The sequence below is a fragment of the Abrus precatorius genome, unplaced genomic scaffold, assembly GCF_003935025.1.
Source record: "Abrus precatorius isolate BTA unplaced genomic scaffold, Abrus_2018 Scaffold10, whole genome shotgun sequence".
In the NCBI taxonomy this organism is placed as follows: domain Eukaryota; kingdom Viridiplantae; phylum Streptophyta; class Magnoliopsida; order Fabales; family Fabaceae; genus Abrus; species Abrus precatorius.
This window is the reverse complement of record NW_020874292.1, coordinates 31,803,392-31,826,186: the sequence shown is the minus strand read 5'-3', so window position 1 is coordinate 31,826,186 and position 22,795 is coordinate 31,803,392. Positions and strand designations below refer to the sequence as shown.

Genomic DNA, 22,795 nt, shown 5'->3' with positions numbered 1-22,795 from the left:
AAATTAAGAACCATTTGTTTCAAATGCCGAAAATAAGATCAGAATGCACAGGTCAGAGTATCAGAACAAATTTTTTGAAATTTCCCTTAATTGAAAGATACAACTGCAATGTGCATAACTATTTCCCAGTCTCGACTCTCAGTCTCGATTCCCACGTAAGTTACAACCTCTTTGTTTCGCTTATTTTTTCCTTTTTTGTTTTTCAAAATCAATTAAACATTGGTGGCATTTGATTAATACATGAACCGATGAAAGTCTTAAATAATATCTAAATATAAGTATCAGACAGACAGATTTAAAATTTTTCATGAGCAATCCTTTTTATTTCTAAAAAGAATTTCATCAGTGCCTAGGCTTATGGTGCAGCACATTACGGTGACGACTCTACAGTCCATTCTATAATGATTGAGAGAAAATAGTAAGTCCCATCTCACTTGTAGAATCCAAGAGTATACTTTGCTATTTTCTCTTGAGCAATTTTGACATCATATTTTCAGACATTCAACTATAGCGCGGCATCATATGTTCAGACTCAACCACATTAACAAGTTCAGCAAGAGCTCCCATAGCTGCCGTCCCCCCTCTATGTAGTAAAGAAAATGCCAGTTCATGTTCATTCCATCTACTTAATCCACGTGCCAATTTCCTCAAAGTGTCCACCTTCACTTCTTGAATCCATGCTGGTGCAAGACTAACAATTAATCCCACTAAACAACAGACATAAGTTTTCCATGTAATAGGATTGCAATTGAGTGAAATTTTCTTCTCCATGACTTCTGCCAAGAAGTCCAAATGGACATCAATGGTACGATTCCTTCTAGTGAATGTTCCCGATGGTAACTTGGTCCCAACACCCCATATAATTGACCCAGACAAAATCAACAGATATGCCATAGCATAACCCTCAAGTATATAGGACACAACAGAATCACTGTTCTGCTTCACATCCCTTGATGACAGCAGCCAGGTAGGAATAGTCTCTTTGTACAATTCCTGGACCAGTTGTAGACCACCTGCTGCACATAAAAGACTTGCACCAAGCATTGCCACCTCTTTTGCACTTTGAGCAGCTAGGGATAGTGATACTTCATTGGATTTTAAGTGGCGAGAGCCGGCACCTGTCCTTCTGCCAGCTAATTCATTAGAGTACTCTGTCACAAGACCCACAATTATATCGTTTAGATACTGCACATTGTGTATATTTCGACAGGAACGAAGGAAAAGGAATCCTGGTGCAACATACGGATAGGCACCAGGGGCAGTAATGCTGCTACCCAACAGGCCATTCACACTACACTCAGCAGTCAGCTTTGAGGTTGAAACACACAATGTTCCAAGGAATGAGGAGAAACAACTTCTCAATAGCTGAGCAACAGACTCATTATTATGTCTAAACACAGAACGGGAACATGATACAACAATGAAGTTGTGCCAACGGCGAACCTTTTGGGCCCATAGAGAGCCAATTATCGGCATGCTAGGCCAAGGGCAGCCCGATGCACAATTTTCCAAAGCTGCTCCGGTAATAGCATGGATATACTCCAGGCTCTTGTCAAGTTTAAAAGTAATGGATAAACTGACAAGAGCTGCCATTGGTAAAGGAAGCATTACTGGTGAACCTCCTATCATACAACAATTATGTAACTGGTAAGCAATGCTAATGCAATAACTATCAGTGCATTGTTTAATCTTAATATCTTATATATTCCTATTAAATTATAAGAAATTATTAGAAAACAATTAAGTTTGCAGATTTATGTCAGTAATCATAGTGATAAATTCATCCCCTCAAGCACTGCCTTTGACACGCAAATATATGGATTAAATGTGTTTACACTTGGCAGTTTGCACCATGATAAGTGTTTCTCAAGAGAATCCCCCAAAATCCTTCGCGTAATCATCTAAGGCTTTTTTTGTGAGGTAATTTTAGGGGGGGAAAAAAAACCGAAAGGAAGGAGAAGGTTTATTTAACAGTAACCCTTGTTTGGGAGTTTTTGAAGAAAAGTTTTTATAAACCCTCATTAACTCGTGTTTGAAGTTCTTCCAAATTGAAGGCATTTTTGTTAACCCTATCATAGAAAATAACACCATTTTTTAACAAAGGAGACAGTAATATAACATCCTACTATCATCTAATAATTAAAGCAAGGACTTGAAAGGATTGAATGGCCATCGTTCATCCTTTTTTCAATTTAAACATTTGATTAGGCATTAAAAAACAGTACCAGATAACTGATAGTGATGATAAATGGAAAATTTCAGCAGTGATATGAGCTTTCAAACATACCCTTAATTTTAGAGAAAGTATATCTGATAGACCTGTAAAGCAACGTCTATACTAGGAGAAAGAGGATGAATTACAGAAAAGGAAATACAAAGGAGGGGCAGGTATATGAAAGAAAGAAGAAAAGTGAGAGTAGCAAAGTGATTTTCATAATAGATTATGGCAAGGATTATGGAGCAAGAGAGGTGCTGCCAATTGAGGAGTTCGTTACAATGCAGGGGAAGAATGATGAGTTTGAGGAGTGAGACGATGAGAAAATAACAGAACACTTGGCAAAGATCGCAAGAGAGGAAAGAAATAGATAGTGAGAGGGGTAACCCTACTCTAAGGCTGGTAAGTGCGGTTCTCGGAGGGCCATTACAGTGTCTTCTTCCTTTCAATTTTTCTTGGCATTTCAAGAATTCACAAAATCTCATGTTGTTATCCTGAGCTGAGCTCACAGATATTTGTTATTACTATATTTAGTCTATATCATAAGTTCCTAATCAAATATAATAGTCCTGATATCATTGTAAATATTTTTAGGCATTTTCCCCTATGGAATTAAGATGAATTTCACTAAATCACCCCATATCCCACTCAATGAGCCTAGTTGAAAATTTTTGTCTTGTAAAATAGTTATTTTATGCACTTTGTAGGTAGAAAAGTCATTGATAGGACATGGCGTCAACCAAAAGCCTATACCATAGAAGTATAGCAGAGGAAGGCAGAAAGCATTGGTTGGTATAACACAAAGGAAAATTGCACTAAAGGGACCTGAAGAACATATTTTTCTTTTAAAAAATAACCAAAAACTTATCAAGAAAACATTTTTTTTACCAGATACAACTCACTGAAAGTATCACAAACTCAAATATAAATGCACTACAGAGAATTAAACATGTAATGACAAAGAAAGAGCAGAGCTTAAAAAATTAAGACAAAAGAACTGAATTTCATAACCTAATTTAACAAGGAAAGAAATAAAAGGAAGTGCAAATGAATGACAACAGAATGGCTATCATTATCACTTTTAATGCAAAGATGTCTGGCATGGAAATTCATACTATTATTTAAAATGATGACGTGTCAGTGACTAATTAGTTTAGTCTATACAAGAATTTTTCCCTGCAGCGAGGCACCCACAAAATGGAGACAAGAACAAGGGAGAGGTGCCACAGCACCATGCTTGTGGCAGCAGGCAGCCACATGTGGTGGGGCCACCATAATAAACCAACCTGGCCATTATAATTTTGTGGTTATTTTATAAAAATTTCCATTTGTTAACATAACTATACAATAAACAAGTTTACTGCTCTCTATCTCTCTCTCACTCCCCCCTACCTTCTCATAGAGCCCAATTCCATATTGGTCCTATTGAGCCATTGGCCTACTAGACAAAGTCATTCCCTAAGAATTTGGTAGTGTACTCACGGAAGAAAAGAGAAAGAGCTGACGTGGCATGAGAGAAGGGGGCGTGGGCAGTTAGGGGAGAGAGAGTGGAATATCCTTCTGTTATTTAGGGAATGATGCGAGGTTGTGGAAGGAGACTGTTTTTTTTTTTATATCTTGGATAGAGGAAACTTAGTGGTTTCTCTATTAGGAGCATTGCTTTGAGCAGTAAGGAGTCATCCCTTTGCTGTATTTCTTCTTTTGCCATTAATACAGAATCAAAGTATATTTTCTTCTTCAATTCTCTGTTTCACTTTTATATGTTTTTGCTTGGGATCATATTATTTGGTCTGACCTGTCGGATCATTGGATCAATGAATGCCAACAAAGAAAAAAAGAGGACAAGCGGAAGAAATGGAAGCGAGGTTGGGAAAGGTAGAAGGAGAACGGGATAAAATCAGTCATTGATGCTATGCCGAAGTTTTAGGAATCCATAGACAGCAAAATGATGAACATAAGAGTAACAAAAAAAGAAAAGGAATGAAAATGGTATTGAGATAGAAAGAAAATGAGGTATGTATTGATTACGAAAAAATAAAGACAATAAGCCAGAGAATTTGAGTAATCCCCTATCCAGAGCTATGCTCCTCTCAGAATGCACCTCTGCCCACAAAACTTGATTCTTGTCCCCCTTTTTTCTCTTTTCGCATCCTTCTCTTATAACAAAACTCTCTCTACATACCACTCTACTGTGCCACCTGGCCACTACTAACCTCCCCTTTCTTTTTTTTTATTTCTCTCGTATACTTTCCAAATTAGGGGTTTAGATAAATTCTTGGACAAAAATGCATTTGGGCCTTCTTTATGAATTAAGGGCCTATCATAATCCTCTCCATGAAAACTAGGCTTGTCCTCAAGCCTGAAGTGAGGGAACTGACTGCAAATGTTGTACTCTTCCTCCCAAGTAGCCTCTTCAGTTGATTTTTCCTTCCATTGGATCAGCAGTTGAGAAATTGACACCCCTTTCTTAGTGACGACCCGAGAGGCCAAAACAACGGTAGGCTCCAAAGGGGAATTAAGATCCCCTTCCAAATCAGTAGGTAAATTATTATTTTCTGAGTAGTTTCCAATAGCTTTCTTAAGGAGGGAAACATGAAAAACAGAGTAAATGCGAGATGCTGTGGGTAATTGAAGCTGGTAAGCAACCTTCCCTACCTTGCTCAAGATAGTGAAAGGACCATAGTAGCGAGAGGATAATTTTGGGCAAATTTTTGCACCCATAGATTGCTGACCATGAAGCCTGAGTTTTAGAAATAGCTTCTCACCTATGTCATACTGTCGATTAATGCGCTTCTTATCAGCTTGAACCTTCATAGAGCTTTGGGCTCCGTTCAAATGCAACTTGAACTGCTTGAGGGCCTCATCTCTATCCTTAAGCTCTTTCCCGACTGCCTCCACCTTGATTTCACAAGGCAAGAACCGAGTTATTATCGAGAGTGTCCGTCCATATACCACCTCAAAAGGAGTGCACCTTATATATGCATGAAAGGTGGTATTGTACCAAAATTCTGCCCACGGCAACCAGATAACCCAAGATTTAGGTTGGTCAGCAATAAAACATCTCAAGTAAGTCTCAAGGCACCTGTTTACAACCTCAGTTTGTCCATCGGTCTGAGGATGATATGCGGTACTCATTTTCAGTTGCGTCCCCTGCATTTTAAACAACTTTTTCCAAAAACTACTAGTAAAAATAGGGTCTCTATCACTTAAAATGGAAGCAGGAATCCCATGTAGTTTCACCACATCTTTAGTGAATACTTCAGCAACTGTTTTAGCAAAGTAAGAGTGTTTTTGAGGGATGAAATGACTATATTTTGACAACCGGCCCACCACAACTAAAATAGCATCAAACCCTCTAGATTTGGGCAGCCCAGTGATGAAATCTAAAGAAATTTCTTCCTAAATCTGTTTTGGAATTGGCAATGGCTGTAACAAGCCAGTAGGGGATGCAGCTAGATATTTTTGCCGTTGACAAGTATCACATTCTTGCACAAAATTCTGAACTGAAGGTCTCATACCGAACCAAAATAAGTTGGCTGCCACCCTTCTATAAGTTCTATAAAAAATCAGAATGACCACCCTATGAAGTGGTATGGAACTCATTTAACAAGGTAGGTATCCAAGCAAATTGGTTAGAGATTAACAAACGCCCTTGATATAACAAAACCCCTTTAGTGTAGGTGAATCTTGGTTTGGTGGGCTGTTGGTGTTGCAATGCAGAAAAAATTTGCAGTAAATGGGCATCTTTATGTACCTCTTCAATCAATTCCTTGTTTCCCATCTAGCTAAGTGTATGGAGCATAGAATTGAGTTCTAAATCTCCAAACATATGAGATAGAACATCGGCCCCCTTGTTCTCCTGACTAGGCTTATACTCAATGTCAAATTGGTAACCGAGGAGCTTGGCAATCCAGTTCTGCTGGCTGATAGTGGTAATATGCTGCTGCATTAATTGCCTCAAACTTTTCTGATCTGTCCTCACGACAAACCAATGACCAAGAAGGTAGGAACGCCAATGTTGGATAGCTAGAGTCATAGCCATAAGCTCCCTCTCATACGCTGATTTAGTTAGATTCCTTTCCCCAAGAGCCTTGCTAAAATAAGACATAGGAAGCCCCTCCTGCATCAAGATCGCTACCAAACCAAGCTCGGAGGCATCACATTCGATAATAAATTCTTTAAAAAAGTTAGGTAAGGCCAAAACTGGCACCGTGGTCATCTTTTCTTTGAGTAACTCAAATGCCTTTTGTGCCTCACTGGACCAAAAGAATCCATCCTTCTTGGTAAGAGCAGTCAATGGCTTGGAAATTTTTCCATAATCTCGTATGAATTTGCAATAATAACCCGTCAATCCAAGGAAACCGCGAACTCTCTTCACATCAATAGGAACAGGCCACTCTAAAACACTCTCAATCTTGCTAGGATCCATCGCCACCCCATCCTTAGTGATTAAATGACTCAAGTACTCAATTGATGTTTGGGCAAAAGAACATTTTTTCTTATTTGCAACTAACTGTTCAGCTTGAAACCATTGCAACACCTTGACTATATGCTCCAAATGAGAGTCCCAATCTGGACTATAAAACAAAGTGTCATAAAAAAACACAAGTACAAACTTACACATCATATCCTTGAAAATAGAATTCATGAGGACTTGAAATGTTGAGGGGGCATTCATCAAACCAAAGAGCATTACTAAATATTCGTAGTGGCCCTCATGAGTCCTAAACGCCGTTTTGTGCACATCCTCCTCCATGACTCTGACTTGGTTAAATCCAGATTTGAGATCTAGTTTGGAAAAATATTTTGCACCGTGGGGTTCATCCAGTAATTCATCAAAAACTAGGATGAAAAATTTGTTAGGAACGGTGACTTTATTTAAAACACGATAGTCGACACATCCTCCAAGATGTGTCTACTAAGATAACCGGATTAGAGAAAGCACTTTGACTTGGTCTAATCATTCCAGCCTACAACAACTCCTTTACTTGTTGCTCAATTTCATTCTTGTGATGATGAGGGTATCGATGTGGTCTTACATGAACTGGACCTGCTCCATCCAACAACACAATAGCACGTGCCCCTTTTTGTTTGGGAGGCAGCCCCCTTGGTTCTTGAAATACCGCATTGTACAAGGTCAATAACTTCTGTAACTCCTTTGGTGTCCTCATGTTTCCTCCTGTGGGGGACAAATTCAGCTTAGCATAAATATATATATCCTCAATCAGCTGCGGAGATATGTTCAAAAAACTATGTAAAATGCCACATGACGTGGTACTTTATTGCCAATCCCTTTCAACTCAACCCATTCTTCTTGCAGTTGCACTAACATGAATTGCTTCTCCCAGTCTACCCACATCCCTCTAAGGGAAGCTAGCCAAGACATTCCCAACACCACATCTATTCCTTCCAAATCAAATAGAATGACATCCATTTTCACATTATGCTTTCCTAAATCAAGCTCTAAGCCCACACATTTTCCTCGGATTTTTGCTTTGTGACCATCACCCAATTTGATTTTCATGGGTTTTCATGGGTTTGGTCTCAACAATTGGCCATCCCAACTTCTCAGCAATCTTCCTGGATATAAAGTTGTAGGTTGCCCCACTATCAACCAAGAGCAGAATAGGGACTCTTTTTACCATACTTTGAAGCTTTATTGTGCATGGATGTGGGAATTTCAACTCCTCCAAGCTTTGAAGATTTACAACACTACACTATACTTCGGAATCACCTCGTTCCTTCTCATCGACTTCCATTTCGTGGGTCTCACCCATCTCATCATCGTCATCCTTAGTCAACATTATATTAAGTTGTTTGTCTGGACATTGGTGCTTTGGGTGGAAAGGGCCCCACACCTAAAGAATAACCCTTTTTGTTTCCTCTGAACTACTTGTTGATAAGACAAATGGCGTATTCCCCTTTCTCTGCCAATACTCCTTTTTTTTTCAAATTTGGGATCATATTTGAATGTTGGGCCATTTGTATTTCTGCCATGGCCCTCTTTCCCTCCTTTCACATGGACCCAATCACCCATTCCTCCTTTACTCGACCTATGCGACCCGGATCTAGGCTGTGTCCCGAATCTCTGCATGGCATTGGATCCGAATTGTCGTGATCCAGTCCAGTTCCCCTTCGTCTCCCTCATCTCCAACTCCATAGCTCTGGCCATATTCAGAAGGCGAACACGAGGTAAAGACCCAAGAGCCCGTAAGCTTCGCACCTTACCCCTTACTCTGTCACGTAATCCGTGGACAAAATACCCAAAGTATTGATCGTCAGGAAGACGACCAACTTGTGCAATCAACCTCTCAAATTGCTAGATATAGTCTTCAATATCTTTGTCTTGTTGCATCGCAACAAGCTTTTCGAAAATATTTGCTTTGTCGATTCCACCGTATCGTTCCAACAACTCCTCTTTGAACTTCTCCTATGTTAACTCTCCTCCTTCCTCCATTAGGGACCTAAAAAAATGAATGGTTGGCCCTTCCATGCACAACTGGGCCATATTCACCTTCACCTTAGGTCGAGTACCTTGCATCTCGAAATACACTTCCGCCCTAATGATCCAACCAGCAGGATCTTCTCCATCGAACATCGGCAGCTCAACTTGCTTCACCGATCGTCGTAATCCCTCCAAGGAATCATCGTCCAGCTTGGACCATCTGCTCTCATTCGGGTTCGTCTCTGGTTTCTTCTTGGACTGCGAGCTTCCGTCATTCTCCAATTCTTTGGTAGCGATAGAATAAAGTCTACCCCTGTTTTCCACTGTCAAAGCCAGTAGCTCTGCCAAAATGTTACAGAAATCAAACATCACCTTTTCTATGGCTGAGACTCTGCTTTCCATTTTCTTTGGTGGCACTCAAAATGTAGTCACTAACGCTGGTTATGGAATTATGTCCATCGAAATTAATATCTGGCAGGTCGGACCAGTTTGTTAGGAATCCATAGACAGCAAAATGATGAACATAAGAGTAACAGAAAAAGAAAATGAATGAAAGTGGTATTGAGATAGAAAGAAAATGAGGTATGTATTGATTACGAAAATAAAGACAATAAGCCAGAGAATTTGAGTAATCCCCTGTCCAGAGCTATGCTCCTCTCAAAATGCACAATTGCCTCTGCCCACAAAACTTGATTCTTGTCCCCCCCTTTTTCTCTCTCTGCATCCTTCTCTTATAACAAACCTCTCTCTACATACCGCTATACTGTACCACCTAGCCACTACTAACCTCCCCTCTTTTTTTTTCCTTTCTCTTGTGTACTTTCCAAATTAGGGGCTTAGATAAATTCTTGGACAAAAATGCATTTGGGACTTCTTTATGAATTAAGGGCCTATCAGGAAGGAAGCAGTTGAAAACTAAGCGAAACTTATCAAAATGCTGAGAAGGGAAGCAATTGAGAATCAAACGAGGCTGGCAGAATTGATGACAAAGACTCTCAGTAAAGGCACTAACGAAGAAGGGGAAAACTCCGTGGGAGGAAGGAAGTCTACAAATCTGAAAGGAAACGTTAACTAGGGCATGTCGGGATCAGGCCTGAAATCTTTGGAAGGTGAAGCTCTAGATGAATTTCGTCATTCCATTAAGAAAATTGAGTTACCCTTGTTATACGGGGAGGATCTGTTAGGATGGATTACTTGAGCAGAAATTTATTTCAAAGCATAGGAGACCAGCGAGGAGGTATAGTTGAACTTGACTCAGATTTGTATGGAGGGTGGAATACTCCATTTTTTTCAACTCACTATTAAACGATTATGAAGATCTCACATGGGAGATTTTGAAGAAGGAATTGCTCCAGCGCTACAGTGGATTGGGTGAAGGGAGTGTGTTTGAGCAACTCACCTTTCTACAACAAACAAAGGGTGTAGAGGAGTATATTCAGCGATTCAAGTGTTTAGTGGCTCGGGTTCCAAGAATGGGAGACGAATAATACTTCGCTTTCTTCATTCATGGGTTACGAAAAGAAATTCGCTCATGTTTGCACAGTCTCCAACCACAAATCCATTGAGTAGAGGAAGAATGATAAATACCACGCGAGCGGTGGAAGCGAAACTATCATCGCGAAGGTCTATTTGGTAGGGAAGGCAAGACATGCGTACAAGTATGGGTCACAAAACCCATTCGAATGTGATGGATCAAACCAGGTCACGAAGTTATGGTTCAAGGAGTGGAACGAATGGGCCTAGCCCAAATGCTAAGGATGAGGATGGTGAAAGAAATAAATGGGGCTTTAGAAATAGAGGTACTACACACTTAGCTTATCAGGACTTGATTGAAAGGTGATAGAAGGGTCTTTGCTTTAAGTGTGGTGGCCTATATGGCCCATTACGCCAATGTCCAATAAAGCAATTGAAGCTGATACTCGTTAATGAGGAAATTTAGGTAGCGTGCGACGAGGATGACTTTATCAATGAAAATTCCGACAACGATGACAGAGCAGATTCTGAAGGGGAATGTAGTACTATTAGATTACTTGGTTTGGAAGCAGAGCAAGGGGAGAACCCTAGCACAATGAAATTAAGAGGAAAGATTGGAGATATCCCTGTTTTGATTTTGATAGATAGTGGAGTCATCCACAATTTTGCCTCTAAGAAATTGGTGAAAGCCATGGGATGGGAATGGGAGTCCACGAAGAAAATGAAGGTTCTCATGGGTGACGGCCATAAGATTGAAACTCTTGGAGTTTGCCACGGAATCAAACTCGAAACATAGGCAGGAGAATTTATGATGGATGCTTTTTTGTTTGAATTGGAGGACCTTGATGTTATTTTGGGCATGTCTTGGTTGGAGTCATTGGGGAAAACTATGGTGAATTGACAGAAGCACACAATGAAAATTGAAACAATTTCAAGAGCACAAGTACTAAGGCGAATAACACAGGGAGAACCATTCCTCTCATCCCTTTGTGAAATGCTAAAGGAGCCACTGATGCAGAAAAAGGAAGATATCACAGGAGATAGGCAAAGAGACGTGGACGAAGTTAGTGAAGTATGATGATGTATTTCAAGAACCCAAAGGACTCCTACTAGTCCGATAAAAGGAGCACGTGATCACTTTGATTCTAGGACAGGGACCCATTAACGTGCAGCTGTATCGTTATTCCTATTACCACAAGAATGAGATCGAGAAACAAGTTGGAGAGTTGATGGACAATGGGCACATTTGGCATAGCCAAAGTGAATATTCCAGCCTTGCGATTCTTGTGAAGAAGAATAATAAGTGGAGAATGTGTGTGGATTATAGAGCTCTCAACAAAGCCACTATACCGGACAAGTTTCCTATACCAGTGATCGAGGAATTACTTGATGAATTACATGGTTCCCAGTTCTTTTCCATGAGCGACCTAAGGTCCGGATATCACTAAGTGAGAATGAGAGAGGAGGACATCCCAAAAACTACTTTCAGAACGCATGAGGGCCATTATGAGTATTTAGTAATGCCTTTTGGGCTCACAAATGCCCCTTCCACATTTCAGTTTCTCATGAATGTGGTATTTCGTGAAGTCTTGAGAAAAAGGGTATTAGTATTCTTCGACGACATACTGATATACAGCAGGACATGGGAGAATCATTTGGTGCAATTAAAGGTTGTTCTGGAAGTCTTGAGACAGCAAGAGCTGTTTGCAAACAAGGAGAAATGCAATTTTGGGAAAGGCAGTGTGGAGTACTTGGGCCACATTATTTCAGTACAAGGAGTATCGGTGGATCCCTCAAAAGTGGCAAGTGTGATGGCGTGGTCCATCCCGAAAAACGTCAAGGGAGTTCGTGGTTTTCTTGGACTAATGGGATATTACCGAAAGTTCAGCAAAGACTACGGTAAAATAGCAACCTCACTGAACTCACTAAGAAGGATGAATTTGGGTGGAATAATAAGGCTCAAATGGCTTTTGAGGAGCTCAAGAGAAGAATTACAACTGCACCAGTGCTGACTCTACCTAACTTTGAGGTAGATTTTGAGTTGGAGTGTGATGTCTCAGGTATGGGAATTGGAGCAATCCTAATGCAGAACCACAAACCGGTAGCATACTTTAGCAAGGCCCTGTGTAGTCGAAACTTAGCCAAATCTGCGTAAGAGAAAGAGTTAATGGCAGTGACTTTAGCAATACAATATTGCCGACCCTATCTCTTAGGGAGAAGATTTAGGGTATATTCAGATCAAAAGAGTTTGAAACAATTGCTGCAGCAAAAGGTTACAACAGGAAGTCAACAAAATTGGCTTGCAAAATTGCTTGGGTATGATTTTGAGATAGTATACAAACCTGGTTTGGAGAATAAAGGCGCGGATGCACTATCAAGGAGTATGGGGGAAACAGAATTCAGGGCATTAATGTACATATCCTGTGTGGTTAGACTGTCAAGAGGCCATAGCCAAAGTACATGTTGAGGACAAATGGAAGAAGATTATCGAAGCTCTGTAGTAAGGAAAAGAGGTAACTCTAGGGTTTACCTACAAACAAGGTATTCTGTTTTACAAAGATAGATTAGTAATTTCAAAAAAATCTGCTTGCATCCCCAAATTGTTAGAAGAGTTCCATGCGACCCCACAAGGGGGGCACTCTAGATTTTTACATACTTATAGAAGGTTAGCTGTCAATTTGCATTGGAAGGGTATGCAGAATGACACCCAGAAGTTTGTATAAGCTTGCAATACATGTCAACGCTAAAAGTACATGACTACTGCTCCAAGGGGGCTCTTACAACCTCTCCCTATTCCAAAAAGGTATGGGAGGACATTAGCTTGGATTTTATAACAGGGTTGCCTGGGTCAAAGGGATTTGAAGCTGTCTTGGTTGTAGGGGACAAGCTGACTAAATACAGCCACTTTATTTCTCTCAAACACCCTTAAATTGCGCGAACCATCGTTGGGTTAATTGTGAAGAAAGTGGTAAGGCTACATGAGGTTCCGAATTCTATGGTTAGTGATTGAGATCATTTGTTTATGAGTTTGTTTTGGAAGGAGTTCTTCAAAAGGCAGGGAACGATACTGAAAATGAGTACGGCTTACCATCTCCAAACGGATGGCCAAACCGAAGTCACAAATCGTTGCTTGGAGACCTACTTAAGGTGTTTTATCACTGATCAGCCTAAAAGGTGGGTTATGTGGCTTCCATGGGCAGAATATTGGTTCAATACTAATTTTCATTCGTCAATCGGAACTACCCCATTTGAGGCAATCTACGGACGAAAACCTCCTATGATGGTGAGATGTGTTCAAGGAGAAATCAGGGTGGAAGCAGTGCAGAGGGAGCTCTTAGACTGTGATAAAGCATTGAGGCAACTTAAGAATCATCTAGTAAGAGCTCAAGAGAGGATGAAGTTCCCAGCTGACAAGCATAGACAGGAGAGAAGCTTTGAAATAGGGGACATGGTCTTCTTGAAGTTAAAACTGCATAGACAACATTCTTTTGAGGCCAGAATCAGCCCAAAATTGAGTGCTAGGTACTATGAACCTTTTGAAGTCTTAGAAAGGATTGGAGAAGTCACATATCGCTTGAAGCTGCCCCCGAATACAAGAGTACATCCAATATTCCATATCTCTTTGCTCAAAAAAAGCAATAGGGAATTACAAGGCTGAACCCGAATCACCAACTGGCTTGGAGGATGATAGCGCAGAAATAAATGAACCCGAAGCAATACTTGCTACACGAAACATACACAAAAGGGGGGAAGACAAGGTTCAGTGGCTGGTACTTTGGAAAGGAAAGACTAGAGAGGAGGCTACATGGGAAGATGCCTTAACAATTAGAAGCCAATTTCCTGAAATATGTCTTGAGAACAAGACAGCTATTGAAGAGAGGGGCAATGATAGAGCCCAATTCCAGATTGGTCCTATTGAACCATTGGCCTATGAGACAAAGTCATTCCCTAAGAAATTGTTAGTGTACTCACAGAAGAAAAAAGGAGGAGCTGACATGGCATGAGAGATGGGGGTGCGGGCAATTAGAGGAGAGTGGGATATCCTTCTGTTATTTAGGGAATGATGTGAGTTTGTGGAAGGAGGCTGTTTTTCTTTTATATCTTGGGTAGAGGAAATTTAGTGGTTTCTCTATTAGGAGCATTGCTCTGGGCAGTAAGGAGTCATCCCCCTTGCTGTATTTCTTCTTTTGCCATTAATACAGAATCAAAGTCTATTTTCTTCTTCAATTCTCTGTTTCACTTTTATATTTGTTGCTTAGGATCGTATTACCTTCCCTAACAACATGCACACAACATGAACTCAGTTGGGATATGGTTCTAGTGAGAAAGCCAACATGATTTTAGAAATGTGATGAGTGGATATTGACCTCATAGTATAGAGAGAAAAGTTGCAAATTTTTTTCCTTATTAAAAGTATTTAGTACTTCATTAGAATATATTGATGAAACATTAAATTGTAATTTTATATCAAGTCAGACACATTAAAAAGAGAAAGAAAACACAGACCAAATTATTCTGGTCACGGCAACTATTTCAGGCAACATATAAAATGTCTCTGCAATGCATGCACCTGTCTCATCAATTCCATCTATCTATGCATGCATGTATCATGTTATGTTTTTTGGGGACTCGGAATGGAAATTCATAAATATTGAACAGTTATATTAGAAAAATGAACCAGCTAAGTACCAGAAGAACAGTTTGGAACCTCAACACCAACATATGTCAATATAGCTTTTATTTCTGATTCAATTGATTGAAGAACTGCTGCTGGACTAGGCCAATCGGTTCCATTCATTGGAACCAGTTTCCATACACCACGAGTAACTTCTGAAGAAAAGTAATCAATAATGGCAGCAAGCGATGCTGGAAGAAAATCAACAAGGTCTCTAAGACCTGAAAGTCAAAGGCACATATGAACCACAGTGATAAAATGAACGTAGCACCAGAAACATGTGCCTTCTGTCCAATAACTATTTTTGAAACTCCAACAACCAACTTTTTCTATTTCTTAGTTGCATTAATAATTGATTGACAAAAGTATCAGTGCTCCCCAATTACCCTTATTTGATGTGACCTCTTTTCATTTATATAGTACAATATTAAAATTAAAAACAGTAATGGTTTAGTCAAACTTAACAATTTTGGAACTCTGGCTTTGAAATTTCAGGCAAAATTTTAACATATCCAGAAAATGATATTGACAAAAAAAGAACTGGAGCCAACGAGATTATTTAATTTTCATGATTTAGTTATCTTCTATTAAAAAGGCACAAGAAAGGTGGGACCAAAATTGACAGATACAGAAAAACTTGACTGATAGATAAGTAAAGCTAGCATCTAGCCAACCTGTTGTCAAGTCTCGAGATGAAAGCCTCCCATGAACACAAGCAGTTAAAATTGATTCAAGGACAACAGGAAGTGCTTCCAGTACTTCCCAAGCAGGAAGCATAGGCCTTTGAAAAGCATCTTCACCAGAATTTATGACGGAGCTACATGCATTACTGCTAGTTGGTGAAGAATTACTTGATGACATTCCACATTTGGTCATCTTCTGGTAAATCATGCTTAAGATCATATTAGCAGTTTGATGAACAGAATTTCCTGTAGAAAGGCCAGAAAGGGCTGAAGCAACGCAAGATTTGTATTGACAGTACAAGGCCCGTAATTTTGGAAATGAATCAATATATACAGGTTTAACAGATGCTGACTCAAAGCGACCTGGATTGCTTTTCAGCTTATCTTGGGAAAACATGGCACGATTATTGTGCAATGACAAAATATACTCCAAACCTCCAACTATAACTCCTAATTCGGTGATGCACAGGTCAAAAGGGGGTCTACAGAATTTCCATAAACGAATAAGGAAAAGAAATGCTAAAGAAAATGTCATGTATGTTGATGTTGATGTTGAAGACTCCTCGGCAGTGCTATTTGAAGTCGGTTTAATTGAACCAAATGCCTCACAAAGTGGCAATAAAGCAGCAGCAACTGCGGGGACCTACACAAAAAAACTTCTGATAAAAATAATTGACACTAAAATGTAACTGGAAAAGAAATTAAATGAAGCTTGTGCACTAATAGCTTAGAAATGGTGCATGAACTGTAGAACCTATCTTAGGTTGCCTTAATTTGTGTAACCTAGTGCATCCAAGAAGGAATAAAAGCGAACGTATATAAATAAACTTTGTTGCTACTGTTAATAAGTATTTAGGTAAGTGTCAAAAGATTCAAGTAAATGATTAAGTGATTAAATGTTTTCAATTTCATGGCTGATGACTTATGCTTTTAATATTCCTACCACATGTAAGCAGGGAGAATACAGTGTGTTCATCCTACAGCCTTTCAATGTTCTCGCTTCTCTATAATTCTCTTTTCTGCCTTTACTTCCATCACTACAAGATTCTCTTCAAGCTTTGTTTAGAAAACGAAACTAAAACTTGAAGCCCACAATTATAATTTCAATTGTTTCAAGAACATAAAACTAAATGTTCAAATTACTCCTAGAAATGGAAGTGAAGAGGGATATAGTTGCATGTGCATCACTGCACTTATTGCTGGGAATTGGAAAGGGTTTTATTACATTGTTTTCCAACCTTGGAATTTTTATTAAAAAAAATTGAATTTTGCATGCTAGAAGGTGTGTCAAACATTAAGGTTAGAACTTAATTGTCCAAGTCTGATTCGAAGGTTGAATTGGAGCCCAATTCCAAGCACCAAACAAGACCTGCAATGTTCAACAGCAGCCAAAAGCTGAGTGAACGTAAATTCCTCCCCCACCCCCCCTCAAATTTGTGGCAAAGAATCTAAAGGGGTATCATACTATCATATTCATAAAAACATCAAATAAATTATTGAAGAGATTCACTTACAACACCATGTAAAGAAAGTATATGAACAGTATCAACACAGGAAGCTCCACGAAGGACAGCACTTAGCATGGGCATGTTATCAACCAAAAGACTCCAAGATCCAGAATGACTAACAGGCACAGGAGAAGCAAGAAGCTTGACAACATAGTGGACCACATGTTCCTGCGAAGGAGACAAAGCTTGATGTCAGAAACAGTATATGATGAAGGATACAACATTCAAGATTGCAATACCAAGAACTGAGTATTCACACATTAATCCACAAGCCAGTACAAGCAAAGGACAGTAGTCACAGAACTATTATCTGAAGGGGGTAGAAATAATGCAAGTTTTGTCATCACCGCAAAGAACAAAAGCATGACAATTTTTTTTCAGTTTAGATAAGAGGAGAAACAGAAGTAGGTCAACCTCAGTGAAACTCACAATCCAGGTTCGGGTTTTCTTTTTAGTGTTTAGGCAAACAACAGGATTGAATAAAATTAGATAAAAATTAAATTGAAAATTTCCATTAATTAATAGTCCACACTACTCAATGTGTTTCTTGTGTACCTTGTTCTTCAATTATATTATTTGGGCTCAGGGAAGGCCAACAATAAGATACAGAATACTTGAGTGAAAAACAAAATAACGCACAATAATTCAAAATATGATTGGAAACTAATGAACTGCCTAATAATTACATTACAATAATATGGATTGATTCAATTCCACTGCATTAGATCCAGCAGCTTCAAAATCAGTTCATCATATGGGTATCAGTGTTATCAAATGGCGGCCATGACGGATGGCGGTGGCAGTTTCCATGCTCTCCGTTACAAGCATGGTGTTTTCCAGTAACAGCAGCCATGGTAGAAAAATGGTGGTTTTTAAAGAAAAATGGGTTTTTTTTTGTAGAAAAAAGGGGTTGGGCCGTGGATCCAACCCGGCCCAAAGCAAGAACCCACGAGCTCAACCCTAATAATCTTGCCTCTCTGCTTCGTCTCTCACTTCTCTCTTCTTCATCTCTGGTTTCTCTCTTCATTCGGGACTGCTCTAACTCCTGTTTTTTTGACCAGCGACAACTATTCCATATCCGGCGACTCCATTTTTTTCGGTAGCTTTTTTTTTTTTTTTTCCATTTTTCCCTTTCCCTCTTTCAGTTTTTCTTTATGTCCCTTATTTCAGTTTTTCCCTCTCCCACTTCTCTGTTTTTCCCTCTCCATTATTCAGTTTTCCCTCTCCCTTTATATCAACTTTCCTTAACATGGCTCAACAAGAATTATGTTTTTATTAACTTTACATTTAATGACTGTTTATTTTGTACTGGATTATACTTTGAATTGTGGGTTACACTAATGTTTTGAGTTAATTCATTTCTATCATTTCCAATAACCTATAATATTTTATTATACTCAGACAAGATGATTATTGTTAAGATCCCACACTGGCCAAGTATATAGCCAAAATACCCTTTATAATGACTTGGGTAATCCTGCTCCCTTTAAGTAATCTTTAGGGCAGAGCTACACCCAGTCCATTCTCTATTCCAATAATTATATTGTATCAAATTCATAAACCTAAGTTAACGATTTTACCCCCCTCTGGTAACAAGATTGGTAAACTTTAGTGTGAGACTAAATAATTTAAGAAATATACATCCAAGGAAATGCCTGAAGTACATCTAAGCAGCTGTATTGGGGGAGGACTTGCAATGTCCAATATCTGTAGTGGGAATAGGATTTGTCACCTGAATATACCATCCTTGGCTGAGGGATGCACCACACAGAATCTTTGCAGCTGCTGGCCTTTCCACATCTGATCCATTTAATGCAATATAGTATAACTTCTCTATCTCTGCCAGGCTAGGACAGAAGAAAAATTATGAACACAAATCATCAGCCAGTTTAGATAACACCAAGAATGAATCAAATTTGACACAAAAGTAAACCTTGAGGCAGGGGTCACCGTAAGAGAGTTTATAAGGGAATTGTTTAATGGTGCTCCTTCCATAAATAATAACCATGGAGATTTTTCTAAAGATGATGAATCTGACAAAGACATAACAGATGTAGACAGATAACCAGGCCAGAAGTACACTGATGTATCCATTAAATTTCTAGCGATGCAAGCTTCCACTATGAGATGCCTCAAGTTCCCACCTGAAAGATAATTATTTCAGAATTATCAGAGATTTGCAGATAAAATATAGTAAACAATTAATATAATTCTAATTCATCATAAACAATGCAGATGGAATCATAGATATAAAGATCAAGTTCCCAAAAACCAACCTGCTTTTGTATTGGTATTAACATGAATGCCAATGCCAGATTCCCCCTTTTCATTCATAGAGTTATAAATGAAGCTTGCTGCGTTTTTAGCTGCCTGATTGGCTGCATCAACAACTAATGCAGGAGGACATAGAAGGCCAGAAAAGTGCCCAAGGACTTGAACAGATGAAATCAATCCAAGTTTTCTAGAACCATCACATTTCGTTTCATGTTTGTATCCTGATTCCATAGACACTTGAACAGAAGACAGTTCAGAGTCATCCCTTAGGACATTTGCAATTGCCAAGGGGACAATAGATAAAAGTACACATAGACGGGCCTCAAGATGGGGAATAGGGCCTTCAGGAGGATCACGTTCCTGCAATAAACCGTGAAGAGAGAGAGGGGGGGGGGGGTTAATTATTTGGATAATACCTCAACAAAATCAAAAGATTATTATGGATTGATCTCAACTCGCTGCACAAGCCGAAGGGCTGAAAGCCAAAGTGCTAGAAAAGTTTCTTGCCAGCTAGCCTGGTTTAGCGTTTGAAGTGTCTTGATTCCTTCTGCAAATAGTTCATGAATATTAGGAAAGAACTGAATCCTCATAACGTTCTGAAAATAAAATGTTAATAACCATTACAAAATTGCAGTCAGGAAAAATAAATTCAATGAAAAGTTGAAAACACTCTAAGGGAATTTACCAGTAAGCACATCAATAGCGGATTTGGTAGGAATTTGTCTAGAATCCATGGCATTCTCCATATAAATATCAAAAGGAACCCAACAAGGAGACTGACAAAATTTGTAGTTGCATCTCAACGATGTCTTACAGGATCCAACATCAAGAAGCATCCCAACCAGCTGATGCTTACTTAGGCAGTAATCAAAATGAGAAACTCCACGGGTGTTTGCAGACACCGTTTTTAGGACTTGGTTTACTAATTTTAATTCTGATGAGGCCAAGTCAAGGGATTCAAGAAATTGGAGCCTCTGCTGGAGGCAAATGAATTTTTCGGGCCTATCATACATGAAGAAACACAATGGGAAAAACATATCATCAATTTCCCAGAACAATCCTAGAGAACAAGTAAATATATGCATACAAGAAAACTCATGCAAAGTGTTGTATAAAGAAAAATAACTTGTATGCTTTAGGAACTAAAAGTGATTATCCTCATGTGCTCAGACCTGAAGAGCCAGGATTACTAGGAAATATGGCATATGCATAGGTGCTATTAAATAAATGAAATCTCCCAAACCATTTGAGGAATCAATTTATGTTCCACCTAGCCTACTCTGCATTTGTAAGTAACTTCACAAACCACCAATTGAAAGCAGAACAGTGGCAGGAAAGGGATACGGGATTGAGCATTTTTCGAGCAAATGACCTAGAAATCACTAGATAGAAATTCCGACGTTGTCTAGAAAACAAGGAAAGCGAGATATATTAGAACTTGAACAGAGGATAAACAAGCTTCTATGATTTTACTTGATAAGTCAATTGATGAATCTGGAAAATATTTACTCATCAAAATTAAACAATTTCAGAAACAAAATCCTGCAGGATATGAAAAAATTTGGATCCTTTATCAAGTATATTATCATAGAGTGGAGGAGAATTCAAATCAGAGTATGATATCATAGGGTGGAGGAGAATTTAAACAATTTCAGAAGACAGTTTTTTTTTTTTTTTTGTCGAACAATTCAAGGCCCATAGCATATTCCTCTAGAGGATATCATAGAGTGGAGGAGAATTCAAGTCAACGTCTTTTTTTTATCCAAGACTAGCTTAAAACGCCTACTGGACTGCTGCTGCCTCCATGATTGTATGTTAGAAAATAGAAACTTTCAAGCAACACAAATTGGATAGCATTTGGCTCTAATACCAATTAGTGCAAATCAGAAATATTAAAAGGAATAAGGAACATTTAATGATTTCTCTCACATACTGTAGCACATCCAATACAAGAATCATTTTATTTCCCTGCGGTATATTTGTAGGGCTAATATTCTACTTCTGACTGAAGTGTAAATTCTTGTAATGGTAGTACAGTGAAACCATATTATGACATCCAGCTGACCAATTTGCGGCATCGTAGTGTAAAAATTTAGATATGCAATGAGCACTGCTCTATCCGGCAATTACAGAAGTTGACGTTAACAACTTTTTTAGGCAAATAGATGATTGCAGCATAAAGATTGTTCGGTTGGAAAATACATCACAGATAATCATAATAGCAACAGATTGAAAGGCGATCAATTAATAAACTATCGAACTAGATTTTCAAAACCAAAACACAAAGACCATATAATAATATAAAAAAAGTGTGAGACAATACATGTTCACGAGAACAGACTGCAGAAGAATAGTCGCTTTTCTGCTTTCGGTTAGTCTTTCCAATACCTCTAACACGGTGAACGAATTCCGCTTCCTCATCTGTTCATAAAATTCACTTTTCTCAAAACTCTGCGCCACGTTATGATCAATTTCCATATACTCTTCATCATCTGAAGCTACTAAACACGAATTTTCACTAAACGTCATTTTAAATCCCCAATCACGCAAGGCGCAATCAATCAACGCAACAACAATGTTATAAAAGAACAGCACAAACACATGTCCCAACTCCAGATTGGGAATTTTATACGTTTCCGAAAATCGAAGCACGGAATCAATAGAACTCACTATCCTGCAAAACCAAACGCATCTTTCAGAAAACAAAAGTGAAGTTCAGAGAGAGAGAGGGAGGTTAGGGTTTATTTACTTGAGATTGCATTGAAGTGACGTGGTGGGGTGAAAAGAAAAAAGGTGTTGAGAGAGAAGAGGAAGGAAGAGAGCGTAAGCGTGAGGGTGAGAATTGCGGTGAGGAAGGACGTTGGAAGAGAGAAGAGAGAGTATTTGAAGGGGGAAGAGGAGGCGCGAGGAAAGAGCGTGATGCACCAACTTCCACGTCGAAGGCTGGTTGTTGTCGAAGCACATTTCCGAAACTAATAGTTCCCCTAATTCTGGACTTGGCAACGTAATGCCCAGTGTGTTCAAGTGTTCTATTAGTTCCGTTACCCATGCCGTCGGTGGCTTGTTGCTGCGTTGCTCCCACCACTTTAGCCTCTTTACTATCCCTTCCTTCACTTCCTCGTCCCACTCCATTCCGTTCCGTTGTTTTGTTAGTTAGTTGTTCGTCTCATTTTCACACAAAAATTTTAAATGTAAAAATTAATGGTTCATGAAATGCACTTTGGTATTCAGTGATGAAAACGAGCGCTTGCTTGCTAAGTGCAAAGAAGACTGTTAGGTTAGGAAGTGACTGGCTCCAGTTGAAATTGATGGCGGTAGGTCTCACGCTTCACGCTCCGATTCCTATTATTGCACTTGCCCAACCACCCACCTCGTGGATCGTTTTGTTATAATTTTAACCGTAGGATGTGAACTTTGAGATATCAACGGTCTATAATTTGTCTTCGGGAACTTATTGAGCAATTGCAAAATGGACCTCGTTAAGAAGAAAAATGAAGTGTTCATTCGAGACAGCTTCGTTCT

The 22,795-nt window shown here is 39.1% G+C and overlaps 1 protein-coding gene across 8 annotated transcripts; it reads right to left on the bottom strand.

Annotated features, from left to right (window-relative positions):
- Positions 1-62: 62 nt before the first annotated feature.
- Positions 63-22,589, bottom strand: LOC113863168 (mediator of RNA polymerase II transcription subunit 33A-like). Of its 8 annotated transcripts, none has more exons than XR_003504522.1 (12): positions 22,023-22,507; positions 21,597-21,947; positions 19,959-20,275; positions 19,729-19,820; positions 19,276-19,633; positions 18,933-19,143; positions 18,732-18,846; positions 17,006-17,167; positions 15,483-16,134; positions 14,823-15,029; positions 374-1,622; positions 292-324 (listed from the first exon to the last, which is right to left on the bottom strand). XR_003504522.1 is itself a non-coding variant. In XM_027496692.1 (12 exons), the coding sequence occupies exons 1-12, from the start codon at positions 22,403-22,405 to the stop codon at positions 1,559-1,561; spliced, it is 2,994 nt and encodes a 997-aa protein (XP_027352493.1). In that variant the 5' UTR covers positions 22,406-22,507; the 3' UTR covers positions 1,426-1,558. The 8 variants fall into 8 exon arrangements, 7 of the variants coding, with proteins under 7 accessions (XP_027352466.1, XP_027352439.1, XP_027352484.1 ...); XM_027496692.1 differs by lacking the exon at positions 292-324 and adding an exon at positions 14,640-14,721 and having other exon boundaries at positions 1,426-1,622; XM_027496638.1 differs by having other exon boundaries at positions 65-1,622.
- Between the last annotated feature and the right edge of the window lie 206 nt (positions 22,590-22,795).